General features: G+C 34.6%; 1 protein-coding gene across 2 annotated transcripts in view; it reads left to right on the plus strand.

Annotated features, from left to right (window-relative positions):
• The window catches only part of LOC145272140 (leucine-zipper-like transcriptional regulator 1), a 248,764-nt gene that overhangs the window by 64,299 nt on the left and 169,660 nt on the right, over nt 1-14,805 (plus strand). For both annotated transcript variants that reach the window (XM_080127025.1, XM_080127029.1), the window contains exons 9-10: nt 115-169; nt 14,623-14,733. In XM_080127025.1, coding sequence (XP_079983151.1) covers nt 115-169; nt 14,623-14,733 — 166 coding nt within the window. The remainder of the gene's footprint in view (nt 1-114; nt 170-14,622; nt 14,734-14,805) is intronic.

Below are 14,805 nucleotides of genomic sequence, written 5' to 3' on the forward strand. Positions count from 1 at the left end.
TATGCAAGAATATATCGAAAAATGCTGTACTTGTAAGTGCTGAATTAAGTATTGAAGTGTTTTTTATGTTCTTTTTAAACCTAATTTACATTGTTTTTTGTTTTTTCTTTTCAGTTTTGATCTTGATTCCCAGACTTGGTCCATTATTGAACCGTCTCGTGACAGCCAGGTAAGACTTATTCATTGATTAATCAAATTGTTATTTACATACTGTGGATGGCTTTCTTCGTCTATTTTTTTTAGGTTCTTTTATTATTATTAAGAAAGGATGAAGACAAGATGTTAGTTGAATTCAAAAGCGACAGGCATGGGAGAAAGGGAGAAACAAAAGTGAACTATCGGTTAACATGCTGGGATATAGGAATTCGTTTTTAAGCGAGACAAAACGCACATTGACATGTGAACTTTTAAAAATAGTAATAAACTTGGTTCTTATTCAGAATTTTTCCTCTATTAAAAAACAAAACTAAAGAAAAATCTATATGATGTACATACTGGTGATGGAATGAAAATATGTTCTAAAAATCACATAAAATGATCTAGTAGTTTTATTTTTGACTAAGAAAAACAACTTTTCTGAATAAGAGAAAAATAACTTTCTCACATCGCCACCTTGAAAATAATTTTAAGAAACACTGAAGATAATTCGACAATAATTCAAACATGCAAGATTTTTGTTTTAATGTTTATGGACTCCTATTAATCGCTACAAAATGATTTTCTCTTGCGTGGTTGGCACTTTTTTTGAATACAAATGGATTAGTTACATCATTGAAAACACTATTTTTGTGAAGTTATTTAAAGAAGTTAGAACATCACACAAGATGACACTACCATCTGTGGTAACATTTCAAAGGCAGGCAATGACCAAGATCTTTCTGAGTCTCTCTCTTCTGATCTTGAACATGTGGTGCAATGGGGAAAAAGGTAGCTACTTAATTTTAAAGCCTCCAAAACCAATGCTCTGACCCATATCTGGTCCCAATTGAAATGAATGACTCTCATTTTGAGGAAACACCATGTCTTTACAAGCTTCTGGGACTGATCTACACTCCTGATCTGAAATGGAACACATACATCAAATCCGTTACCAAAATCGCTAGAAAAATGGTTGCATCATTCTACCACTCCAGAAGTTATCTTACTGCTGATGCAATCCTCTATCTGTAAAAGAGCCAAGTACATCCTAAAATCGAGTACTGTTGCCACATCTGGACAGGTGCTAGTAGGTGATGCCCTTTTCTCTTCTCTGCAACCTTTCCTACAGAAGAGATGTTTTGAGTCTGTTGCTGCTGTATTGTTATTTTCATGGTAAGTGCTCGTCTGAGCTCCAATGTATGGTTCCCCCTTGCCAAACCTTCACAAAAAATACTACAATCACTATCAACAATTTCCCTCACTCTTTGTCTGTGCCTAAATCTATGATTCCATGGACTAAGCTTTTTTCTTAGAACTGCCTACCTGTAGAACTCTGTTCGTCTGACTACAATATCGTAGTCTTCAAGTCCGATGTAAACAAGTTCTTGTTGAGCCGCCCCCTTAAATAATCAAATTCTACCAAAATTCAACCATTAATGGTAACTACACTACCACTTTACACTTATTAATCCTTATCCTCGAGTGGCCTTTGGGCCTTGATAAGTGGTTACTCCCTTGTAAAAAAAACAAAAAAAAACACCAGATCTGACTTTTTTAACACTAATAGCAGAATGAAGAGAAACAAAAAAAGAAAAAAAATCTTGAAAAATATGTAGAACATAAAAAGTCTCAGAAAATATTTAAATAATTTTATTCATTTAATTTAAAAAAATGAAACAACGTTATTTGGTGTTCTAACTTGTTTAAATAACTTTACGAAAATGTTTTCATTAATGTGACAACTCTCTTCTATTACTCCGGCTGTGGTTATTGAGTTAGATTTCATCAAAACATATTCTGTCATTAGTATGTATTATTAATGTGCAATCTTTATTATTGCATATTGGAAGGAATGGAAGACGTGGTAATAATAGGTCATAGATAATAATCAGCTATAGTGAGTTCAGATCTTATTGGATTTATGGCGCTTTTCTAGAACTTGTCATTGGTCTGAGGGGGATAACTCCATTTTACTGTGTTATTAATTTTTTTGTTTCATATGAAAATTTAGGACGCTGAAACCAATGCAACTTCAGAGAATTACAAGAAAGGAAAGATGTCACTACTTTTTTGTTTAAACCACAACAAAAAAAATAAAAACATTATATAAGAAAAGGAATTTTTATTAAAGAAAACTGTGATGCGACTACTTTTTTTTCAGGCTACTTTTTTTTTCCCAACTACTTTTTTTTAAATTATAAAATTAATTTTAGTTTTCTCTATAATAAAAATCTCACCTGTCTGTTTAAATGTATGTATGTATGTTTGTACATATATCTGCCTAAAACTTTCACCAGAGGCGAGGGATTTTTATGAGATTGATATCGTTTTGAAGCTCAACTCTTCGGATGACAAATATTGAAAAATTATCTAAAAACATCAATTCCTTCACTCTAAACTGGGCACTTTTCTACAGGGTGTAGTCGCTTCTCCCCCCCCCCATATTTTAGAAAGCCATCCCCTCTTTTTGTCACTTCCAATTTGGTGATGGATGCAACAGCAAAGACATCACTTTTTTTCTTTTACGTTCTTTTCCTCCTTTGTAGTATGGGTTCGAGCCTGCTGGCCTACTACCACTTTTTTTTTTATGCTCAACACACACCTCCAAACACTCAAGCAACGCCGGGCACCCAGGCTAGTTAACTATAAAATAAAGCTTTATTGGAACATAAAATCTATATAAATAAAACAGTACACGTATGTGTGTGTGTGACTATCTCACAGGTAATCTCTGAAAGTACTAGTCACATAGCACTGAAATTCTCATGGGGAAATATTTTTTCTCTTCCTGCTGAACAGTGTGCAACCGAGACCACTGAATGGTTCAAAACTGCAATCGAAGCGCATGTTCCCATGCGGAAATTCTATAGCAAGCCCCACTCTCCCCAATGGTTTACTTCGACTTGCGCAACTGCCATTGCTCAAAGGCAGCATGCATTCCGCAGGTTTAATCGACATAAGTCCAGTTCAAACAGACAGAAGTACATAGAAGCTAGAAGTAACGTTAAGAAAGAAATAGCGACAGCTAAGAGGGAATTTACGGAAACCACTAAAAAAACGCATCGAAGCACAAAAACTAGGAACTCGTGACTTCTGGAAAATCTACAACAGTGTAGTAAATAATGGGCAATCAACAATTCCCCCACTAACCAACAATCACGAGGTTCTTTGCTCAGCAACCGAGAAGGCTAACATGCTTGCCAGTTGGTTTGCCTCAAACTCCACACTGGACCCTCTAAACCACCCCTACCTCAATTTCCTATGCGGACAGACGCCACGCTAGACGATCTGAAAATCACCCCTGCTCAGGTGCATGCTATCATAAAAAACCTTGACACTTCCAAAGCATGTGGACCCGACCTCATCCCAGCTGTGCTATTAAAAAAGTGCTCAGCCGAAGTAGCTCCAGTTCTCTCCAAACTTTACAACAAATGCCTTAATGAATCTTGCTTTCCGAGCTGTTGGAAAACTGCTTCTGTAGTACCAGTATTCAAGAATTCTGGCGAAAGAACTGACCCATTAAATTATCGCCCTATTAGCCTCCTCCCACTTTTTGCCAAAATATTTGAGACCTTAATTAACCATGCTCTAGTCCAGCACCTTACAGATGCTAAACTTCTGACCGACCATCAATATGGATTTAGACAAGCCCGTTCCACGGCAGACATCCTCACTGTAATCTCTGAATGCATATACCATTCACTGGACAAAGCGGGAGAGGGCAGAGCGGTAGCTCTAGATATATCTAAGGCTTTTGACAGGGTATGGCATGAGGGTCTCCTCAGGAAGATTAGATCTTACGGTATCACTGGTAGAATACTTAACATAATTAAATCCTTCTTAGATAAGAGAAAAATCCAGGTTGTCCTTGACGGTCGTACATCTAAACAATATGATATAAATGCGGGAGTGCCCCAAGGATCTATCCTTGGACCTCTGCTGTTCCTGATATTCATAAATGACCTCCCCGACAAGATTGCCTCTGAGATGGGTATATATGCTGATGACACCACACTCTATAGCAGGCACAACAGGAAAACAAATGAACACATATCTAAAGAAATGGCAGAAACACTAGAGGATGACCTCCAATCAGTAGTGGAATGGGGACAAAAATGGATGGTAACGTTCAATGCCACCAAGACAAAACTGGTTTCATTCAATAATTACAAGAAACCTTCTCTACCACCTATAGCAATGGCCAACGACTCTTTATCTGAGAGTACGTCTCTCAAGCTCCTTGGCCTAACGTTCACAGGAAACATGAGTTGGAACAATTACATTGAGGGCATTGCCAGGGCCGCTGCAAGGAAGGTGGGCTCTCTCTACCGTGCTGGAAAACTTTTAACACCCGAAAGTATCCTGTACCTCTATAAGGCCACTATTCTCCCATGTATGGAGTATTGCTGTCATATTTGGGCCGGTGCATCGGCTACTAGTCTCTCGCTCCTTGACAGGGTTCAAAAGAGAGTCGCAAATCTGATAGGCCCTAAACTGGCATCTAAACTTCAGCCTCTGTCCCATCATCGAAACGTTGCATCCCTCTGCCTGTTCTACAAGTATTATAATGGTGAATGCTCTGAAGAACTGCAAGCACTTGTGCCCCCATGACGTGAACACCCTCGACAGACCCGACAAGCTGCAAAATCCCACCCCCACACTGTAGAGATCCCTAGATGTAAAAGATCTTTCTACTCCAGTAGTTTCTTCCCCAGAACTGCTAGACTTTGGAATTCCATTCCAGGTCACTGCTTCCCCAACTGTACTGACATGCATAAGTTCAAGTGCAACGTGAATCAACATCTCGCTGCCCTAATCCCTACATAGTACCCCAGTAGATGTATCCCCTGATAGTAGCCCCCTACACCAAAGTGGCAATGTGCCTTGTTTGGGGTGAAAATGTAATAAAAAAAAAAAAAAAAAAATAATAATATTCTCGCACCAAGGGTGGTTTGTAGCGAATAATATCTTTGCTTACATGCATGTATATCGCATACAGACATCGGCAAATTTACATGTAAAATGTTCATTAAGTGTAAGGTGACATTTTGTTTTTTTGTACGCATGCACGTTCTTTCGTTTTTTTCTCAGGCTGGAACGCTCGTTTTTTTTTAATTTCAATTCTAACTAATGGCACTAACTCGTTTTTTTTTATGTTTTTGTATTTAAAAACAAAAAAACAAACAAAAAAAACGAAATCATGCATACATTTTACTCGCGGTTTGAAATTTGTAAATATGAAAACAAACCTATACATCTTTTTTACGATCTCATATTTACTTAATTTCATACATTATTTTAAGACGGAGGAGGGAGGATGATACACGGAATACAGACAGTGCTGAAATAATAACGTTATTATTTAGAAAGCCATTCTTAATATGGGGAGGGGAAGGTATTATTTGAACTATTCTGTACTATCATCTAACAATTTATTAAATAAGAAACTGACATGTATTATCTCTATTTTTGTCTAGTATTAGTTAACATTAGGATCTGTTTCTCAATCCAATTTCTTGATTAGTGGCAAGTTTTGCCTAATCATTAACTGCACTTTGAAATATTTATTTTTTTGGGTAGCATAAATTTTAAATAAGGTGTTTAGCATAAATTTTAAATAAGGTGTTTAGCATGAATTTTAAATAAGGTGTTTAGCATAAATTTTAAATAAGGTGTTTAGCATAAATTTTAAATAAGGTGTTTAGCATGAATTTTAAATAAGGTGTTTAGCATGAATTTTAAATAAGGTGTTTAGCATAAATTTTAAATAAGGTGTTTAGCATAAATTTTAAATAAGGTGTTTAGCATGAATTTTAAATAAGGTGTTTAGCATGAATTTTAAATAAGGTACTTCTACAGTGTAGTATGCATATTTAAAAAATACAAACAATTTATAATGAAATCATGTATTTCGAAAACCTGCTGAGTCATTTTCCGAAGGGGACAAGCACGATTATGTTGCTTTAAAAAGTACTCTGGAGACTGCCAGGGATTACCGAACCTTCTTTTTTTTGGTGAGGTTGGGGTGTGATGAATTAGTCCCTGTTCATTCTCCCAAGCATTACCACCACTTTTTCTGTTTATGAAGAGGGGGCCAGTAGATGCTTTCGCTGAAATGCTGATCTTAGCTAAAAAACCAAGTAAGCGTAATATAGTTTTCTACCAGGCATTACCTCCTCCAAAAATAAAAAACACAAAATAACCAACACAGCATATATTTTAAGAGGTGGGGAGGGGAATATGGAGTAAGCCCCGGTAATGGCTGAAGCAGCAGTTTATAATCTCAAAAATACTTTATTTCATATATATTTTAAAAAGAGTAGGTATACGGAGTCAGGCTCGAAACGGCTGAAGCAGTCTACGATCTCAAAATTACTTATTTTAATTAATTATCTAATATTAAAAGCTGAAACAGTCTACGATTTAGACATTACGTTATTTCCTGTATGTTTTTAAAACAGTGAGGTGGGGGATATGAAATCAGTCCAGGAAATGACCGAAACCGTTTACGAGTTAAGCATTACTATATTTCATTCATATTTTTAACAGTGGAGTGAGGCTTACAAAGTCAGTCCCGGAAATGGCTGCAACATTTTATGTTTTAGACGTTAATTTATTTAATGTATATTTATAACAGTGTGGTGGGGGATAAGAGGTTAGTGCCAGAAATGGTTGAAACAGTTTACGATTTAAACATTACTTTATTTCATGTATATTTTTAACAGAGATTATTACATAGTTATTATTTCGTAAGGGGGAGGCGATAATGGGGGTTAAAATTATAAAAAATGATTGTCTAAATTAGTAACATATCCAAGAATTATGAAAAATGATGAAATGTGACTTAATTGATTGGTGTTTTTTTAATGAAATAATCGGCTCAGACAACATATCAAAGTTATTATTTTCGTAAGGGGGGCTAAATGTGGGTTAAAATTATTAAAAAAAACGATTGTTGAAATTAGTAACATATCCAAAAATTATGAAAAATGATGAAATGTGAATTAATCGATTGGTGTGTTTGTAATGACATAAAAAACCCAAACAAAATATCAGAGTTATTATTTTCGCAAGGATGAGGCATTATGTTGTTTACAATTATAAAAGATGATTGTCGAAATTAGTAACATATCCAAGAATTATGAAAAATGATGAAATGTGAGTTAATTGATTGGTATTTTTTTAATGAAATAATCGTCCCAGACAATATATCAAAGTTATTATTTCTATAAGGAAGGGGGTGCGATAATGTGGGTTACTATTATAAAAATTTTTGTCGAAATTAGTAACATATCCAAGAATCATGAAAAATGATAAAATGTGAATAGATTAATGTATTTTTAATGAAATAAATAACTTGGACAGTATATCAAAGTTATTATTTTTGTAAGGGAGGTAGGTGAAAATGTAGGTTAAAATTATGAAATATGATTGTTGAAATTAGTAACATATCCAAGAATTATGAAAAATCATAAAATGTTAATTTATTGATTGGTGTGTTTGTAATAAGATAATCAGCCCAGACAATATATCAAAGTTATTTTTTTTGTAAAGGGTAAAGCAATAATGTATGTTATAATTATAAAAAAAAAATTACCGAAATTAGTAACACATCCAAGAATTATGAAAAATGGTGAAATGTGAGTTAATTGATTGGTGTGTTTGTAATGAAATAATCGACCTAGACAATATATCGAAGTTGTGATTTTCGTAAGGGATGGCTAGAATGTGGATTAAAATTACGAAAAATGATTGTCGAAATTAGTAACATATCCAAGAATTATGAAAAATGATGAAATGTGACTTAATTGATTGGTCTGTTTGTAATTAAATAATCGGCCCAGACAATATATCGAAGTTATTATTTTAGTAAGGTGTAGGCGATAACGTGGATTACAAATATCAAAAATGATTGTCGAAATTAGTAACATATCCAAGAATTATGAAGAATAAATCGATTGGTGTGTTTGTAATGAAGTAAACAACCCAGACTATATATTAAAGTTATTATTTTCGTAAGGGGGGGTGCGAAAATGTTGATTAAAATTATGAAATGATTGTCGAACTTAGTAACATATCCAAGAACTATGAAAAATGATGAAATGTGAGTTAATTGATTGGTGTGTTTGTAATGAAATAATCAACCCAGACAATACATCAATGTTAGTATTTTTCGTAGGAGGGGGGGGGCGATAATATAGGTTAAAATTATGAAGAATGATTGTCGAAATTAGTAACATATCCAAGAATTTATAAAAATAATGCAATGTGAGTTAATTGATTGGTGTTTTTGTAATGAAATAATAAGGCCAGACAATTTATCAGTTTCTGTAGGTGATCAACAATATTTTTCTGAATTTTCAATGTTAACTTCGGAGAATGACGTCACGGGTGTAGTGGTGAGTAGAAAGACACATGGTTATGTTGCTTTTTAATGTGCCCTGGAGTTTTCTATGAATTAACAAACCTTCACTTTTGGGGTGGGGCTGGAGAGAGTAATGTTCATTTTGGGGTCGTGCAATCTCCCAAAATTTCATATTCCAAAAATATGGAATAACTATGGAATCATATTCCGGAAATGACATCGTTTCTCTTACTAATGTGTTGTTGGCAGTTGTGGTAGTAAGGGGGGGGGAACTATATTATATTGAAAATTGTGGTAAAGTAAAAGTTGCCTTATGATAATTCGCATTTCTGTAATTATTTGGAAAACCTGCTGAGTTATAGTCAAGAAATGATATCATTTCACTTAAAATGATGGTGTCAGTGGTAGGGAGGGAAAGAATACAGTAATGTGGAATTTTGTAGTGAAGCAAGGGTTGCCTAATCAAAAGCTTCTCAACATATTTGTTTATTTGTTTGTAAAGCTGGCTGAAATTTCTTCTGAAAATGACGTCTTTTTTCCAAAAAATTTTGATTGTCGGTAGTGGGGAAAAAATGAAACAGAGTAATGTGGAATTTGATAATGAAGCAAGGGTTGTATAATCACTTAACTTTGTCAATGTATTTATGCATTAATTTTAAAATCCTACTAAGACATCTTCCAAAAATGACAATTTATCTTACAATAATAGTGCCGATAGTGAGGAAGGAAAGAAAAGCAGTAATGTTGAAATTTATGATGAAGCAACCAACACAAACCAACACAATGTATTTATGTATTAATTTGGAAATCCTAATGATCCATCTTCTAAAAATGATTTCAATTTTCTTAAAATCATGGTAGCCTAGGTTAAAAGAGAAATTATTTCATATATGTTGTACAATATTTGTTGAGAGTATGTTAGATTGTTTCATATATGTATATAAATTATCGGTCCGAAGGTAGGTAAACATATTTTAAATATGTGTTGTAAATTACCCGTCCCAAAAAGGTAAAATTATTTCATATACATTCTGTAAATTACCTGTCCTAGGGAAGGGACAATTATTTCATATGTGTAATAACTGTACCAGGGTAGGTAAAATATTCTTTTGCTCAAAATAGCAAATGATACATACACATTAAAAATTACTCTCTCCAAAGAATAACAATTATATTCAGAATCAACTTCAATTTTCTCATTGTTTATATGGTCCCAAGCAACGTCGGGTAGCCCAGCTAGTAATGAAATAAAATGTTTTTAATAAAATTTACAATTATTCTTCAACTACCTTCTTTTTTGTAAATTACATTTTAAAAAACCTGAAAGTAGTCGCGTTGCAGTTTCCTTAAATAAAAATTCCTTTTCTTTTTTTAATGTTTTCATTATTTGTTTAAAAAAATAGTCGCATCCTACTTTTCTTACAATTCCTAGAAATTGTATTGGTTTAAGCGGCTTAAATTCTTGTATGAAAAAATAAATAAATAAATAAATAAAAGATGAAATCTATTAGTAGAATAGAGTTATTCCTCTCAGATCAATAACGAATCCGTATTTATCGGGGAAAGAGTTATTTTTTTCCAGGGATGTATGTATGTGAGGTGATGAAAAAAAAAAGTAACGGTTAACAATGCTTATTACTCAAAATAGAGAGAGCAGATGGTAACTGAAAACCGTTCGATGTATGGTGATAAGTTCTCAGATTGCCTTCTGCTATTCTCATATCCTTCTGCTCAAGGCCGAGTACTCTGTTCCTTAGACGCTGATGGATCCAAGGGAGACAACTCCAATTACTTACCATACTTTAGGATGAACAACAATTTATCCCCAGTTAAAAATGAAAGCAATTATTGATATGTCATAAATTTTTTTAAATAATGCAATTTAAATTATCTAAAAAAAGAAAAAGAAAAAAAGAGACAGTTTTTTAATCGCTCACTTTAGAAATAAAATTAATCTCGAATGGTTTGATGCTTATCAATACAAATAATGAAATAGACTTGACCAACTTCAAATTGAATCTATTGAATTCATGTCATAGGGAAAGATAGTATAAAAAGAAGCACTTCCTCCTCCAACTTATGTTTAATGAATTGTTTCTAATTTCTAAAAGGGAATTCCAAAGTCTAGCAGTTCTGGGGAAGAAACTATTAAACTATTACATCTAGAGATCTCTACTGTGTAGAGGTGAGACTTTGCTGCTTGTTGGGTTTGTTGGGGGTATTTATGTCAAGGGAGTATAAAGGCTTGTAGTTCGTTAGAGCATCCACCATTAACATACTTGTAAAACAAGCAGAGGGATGCAACATTTCATCGATGGGACAGAGATTGAAGCTTAGATGACAGTTCAAGATCTATCAGGTTGGCAACTCTCTTTTGAACCCTGTCCAGGAGCAAGAGACTAGTAGCAGATGCACCAGCCCAAATGTGACAACAATATTCCATACATGGGCAAATGGTGGCCTTGTAGAGATACAGGATACTTTCAGGCATAAGTAACTTTCTAGCAACTTTGGCAATGTGTGTAATATATCTGTTCCAGCTCACATTCTCTGTTAATGTTAAGCCGAGGAGTTTTGAAAGAAGTACTTTCCGGTAATATATCTTTAGCCATAGCTATTGATGGTTGAGAAGATTTCTTGCAATTATTAAAGGAAATAAGCTTAGTCTTGGCAGCATTGAATGTTACCATCCATTTTTGGCTCCATTCCACTACAGACTGGAGGTCTTCCTGTAGGGTTTCTGCTATTGTCTTGGATATGTGTTCATTTGTTTCCCCTCCTGCCTGTAATAGAGTGTGGTGCCATCAGCAAATATACCCATCTCAGCAACTATTTTATCAGGGAGGTCATTTATGAATATCAGGTCCAAGGATCGACCCCTGAAGTACATCCACATTTATATCATATTGTTTATACGTATGATGACAAACTGGATCCTTCTCTTATTTAAGAAAGATTTAATTATGCTAAGTAGGATTTGACTTTCATGAGAAGACCATTATGCCATACTCTGCCAAAAATCTTAGATTTATCTAAGGCTACTGCCCTCCCCTTCCCTGCCTTATCCAGTGCGTGCATGGTATATATGTTCAGAGATTACAGTTAGAATATCTTCAGTAGAACGGGCTTGCCTAAATCCATATTGATGGTCAAACAGAAGTTTAGCAACTGTAAGGTGGTGGACTAGAGCTTGATTTATTATGGACTCAAATATTTTGGCAAAAAGAGGGAGAAGGCTAATGAGGTGATTGGGTCAGTTCTTTCGGCAGAATTCTTGTAAACTGGTACTGCAGAAACAGTTTTCCAGCAGTCAGGAAAGCATGATTCGTTGAAGAGTTTGGAGAGAACTGGAGCAACTTCAGCGGAACATTTTTTTAATAGTACAGCTGGGATGAGATCAGATTCACATGATTTTGAGGCATCTCGGTTTTTTATGATATCATGTACTTCAGAAGGGGTGATTTTCAGATCACCTAATATGGTTTCTGTCTGCAAAGGAAAATCAAGGAGGGAGTGGTTTGCTGGGTCCAAAGTAGAGTTTGAGACAAACTGACAAACAAGCATGTTAGCTTTCTCAGTTGCCGTGCAATCAACCTCATGACTATTGGATGCTAGGGGAACTGTTGATTGTCCATTATTTACTACGCTGTTGTAGATTTTCCAGAAATCACGAGTTCCTAATTTCTGTGCTTTGGTGCATTTTCTGGTGGTTTCAGTATATTCTCTCTTAGCTGTCGCTATTTCTTTCTTACAATTACTTCTAGCTTCTATAAACTTTTGTCTGTTTATACTGTTGCTGGATAAATCTGCAGTATGCATGTTGCCTCTGAGCAATGGCAGCTGTGCAAGTAGAAGTAAACCATTGGGGAGAGTGGGGTTTGCTATAGAATTTCCGTGTGGGAACATGTGCTGCTTTGAACCATTCAGTGGTCTCATTTGCACACTGTTCCGCAAGAAGAGAAAAGATATTTTCCCATGGGACATCCTTGGTGATCTCTAATGGCATCCCAGTCAACCTTATTGTAGATAGTGTAGAGTTTAGAATGATGAATAGCATTTCCGAGTGGCCTATGGGCATTTGTCACACAATCCTCAGGAACTGTTGTCAGAAATAGATCCAGAAGTGAGGCTTGCTGGTCCTAATAATCTGAGAGTCAGGTTGGAAATTTTACTGGCTGTGCCAAGGAATAGGATATAGAAAATGAATGATACTACCAGCTGTGTCTGTGTAGTTAGAGAAGCCAAGCCAATTATTGTGGTGGGTGTTAAAGTCACCAAATACATGTATTTGGGTGCTAGTGTCAAGGGAGAGTGCTACAACTTTGCTGTCAGAGATATGATTGATTAGAGTACAGTCCTGGGTCGAGGGAGAGCGGTAAAGAAAATTTAAGTAGCTAACGCTATGTTGTAAAGTTGGTTTAAAGCATATGAAGACCTGGCCATCTGATCCTAGTTTAGATTCCCTACTTATGGGGAGGGTGTTACAAACATAGACTCCCAAGTTCGTGCATGTGTTGGTCAAAGTCCTTACGGCAAAGTGAAAGATAACCAGACATGTTAAAGATGTTAGAGGGGATGGAAGAGTGCAAGTTAGTTTCATTTAGTGCTAAGATATCCGGGGAGTTTGCTAGGAGAAATGATTCTGCATCATCTGTTAGTTCTAAGTCGATAGATATTTGTAAATGCAAGCCTCAAGTAAGGCGGTGAATCATTGTTTGAATGTGTCTGGTTTGATCGTTATTTTGAATTAATCAGTCATAAATTAAAATATCATATTTAAGCATATTTTACAACTGGGCTACGTCAAGTGGCCTGTTAGTTTATAATAAAATAATATTGTAGTATAATATAAGATGTATTGACTAGAACAATTTTTCTATCTGAAATAAGTTTTCATTCAATTCAAATGATGGTTTGGAAAATCATACATGTTTTATCAGTATTTTTTTCTAGAAGTCATGGTTGATTAAAATACTGTTAGAAAATTTGATAAATTTACAAAACGCAAGCAATGAGTTGATGTATTCTTTTAGATCATGTGAATAGAACAGTAGAGATTAGTTTGAATACGTCAGATAATACCTGTGTGTGTGTCTGTGTATATATACACACATGCATATATATATATGTTATGAAAATATATGTATGGCAATTAAGCTACACAGAGGCTTCTGCATTTCATCCTCATAGGGAATCGTTAGACTAAAATGCCTTTTCTTACAAGGATGAAACACAGAAGCTTCTGTGCAGCTTAAGTGCAATAAATATATTTTCATAACTTACTACCTCGCTCTTTTCACGTATTGACTGTTATTGAAATATATACTGAAAATCGATACGTAAAATATATCTTATAACATTTTATGTGCATAGATAAAATCATAATTATATATCATATATTGAAATATTTTGATAAAAAGAACTTTAAAAGTGCCCAATAAAAAGTAGAGAACAGCCTATACAAAAAAAGTTGCATTTCTATTTTAGTACACGATTACAAGAATATAAACTAAATATTAAATTCTCCGAGAAAAAATAAAGAACAGAAATCTGAGATAGTAAAAATTAACTATTTCACAAAGTTATTGCTATTTGAGTAGGGTAGAGTGAAGGCTTTTTGAGTAATTAATGACCTATCTGTGGAAGTCAATAACATGGGCTGTTTCTCAGCTGACTACAGTAAGGTCGTTTTCAAGTCCAATGTTAACAAATTTTTTGATGATCAGGTTATGCCCAATTGCAACTATCGTTAACAATCTCATGGTGTTATCTCACCATCCACCTAATACTCATGAACCATCGTTCTTGAATGGCCTTTAAGCCTTGATAAGTGGTGATTCACTAGTACATAAGATTAAAAAAAAATTTACTGTGACCAACAAGCGAAACACATTGGGAAAGTATAGGTGTCAAACACATACATGCATAAACAGAATCTGTATATACACATATACACACAAACATTTCCATGAACTAAATATTAAATTGTTTGAAAGAATAGAAATCTGGGCCAGTGAAAATGAACTTTTTCACAAGATTATAGCTATGTAAGAGTTTTGCAAAGCTATGTTTTAAATGAAAAATTTTTACTAAATTTTTTCACGCGTTTTGTTTTGTAGGTCCTCTCAGGTCGATTGTTTCATGCTGCTGCTGTTGTTGCTGATGCCATGTATATATTTGGTGGGACTGTTGATAATAATGTCAGAAGTGGAGAGATATACAGATTCCAGGTATGTAATCCGATTCCCAAGACAACTTTTTGCATCTTTCCATTCCACTTGCTTCTATTATTGTAACGTATG

This window comes from Euprymna scolopes, chromosome 1 (assembly GCF_053919585.1).
Source record: "Euprymna scolopes isolate OS-2025 chromosome 1, ASM5391958v1, whole genome shotgun sequence".
Classification (NCBI taxonomy): domain Eukaryota; kingdom Metazoa; phylum Mollusca; class Cephalopoda; order Sepiida; family Sepiolidae; genus Euprymna; species Euprymna scolopes.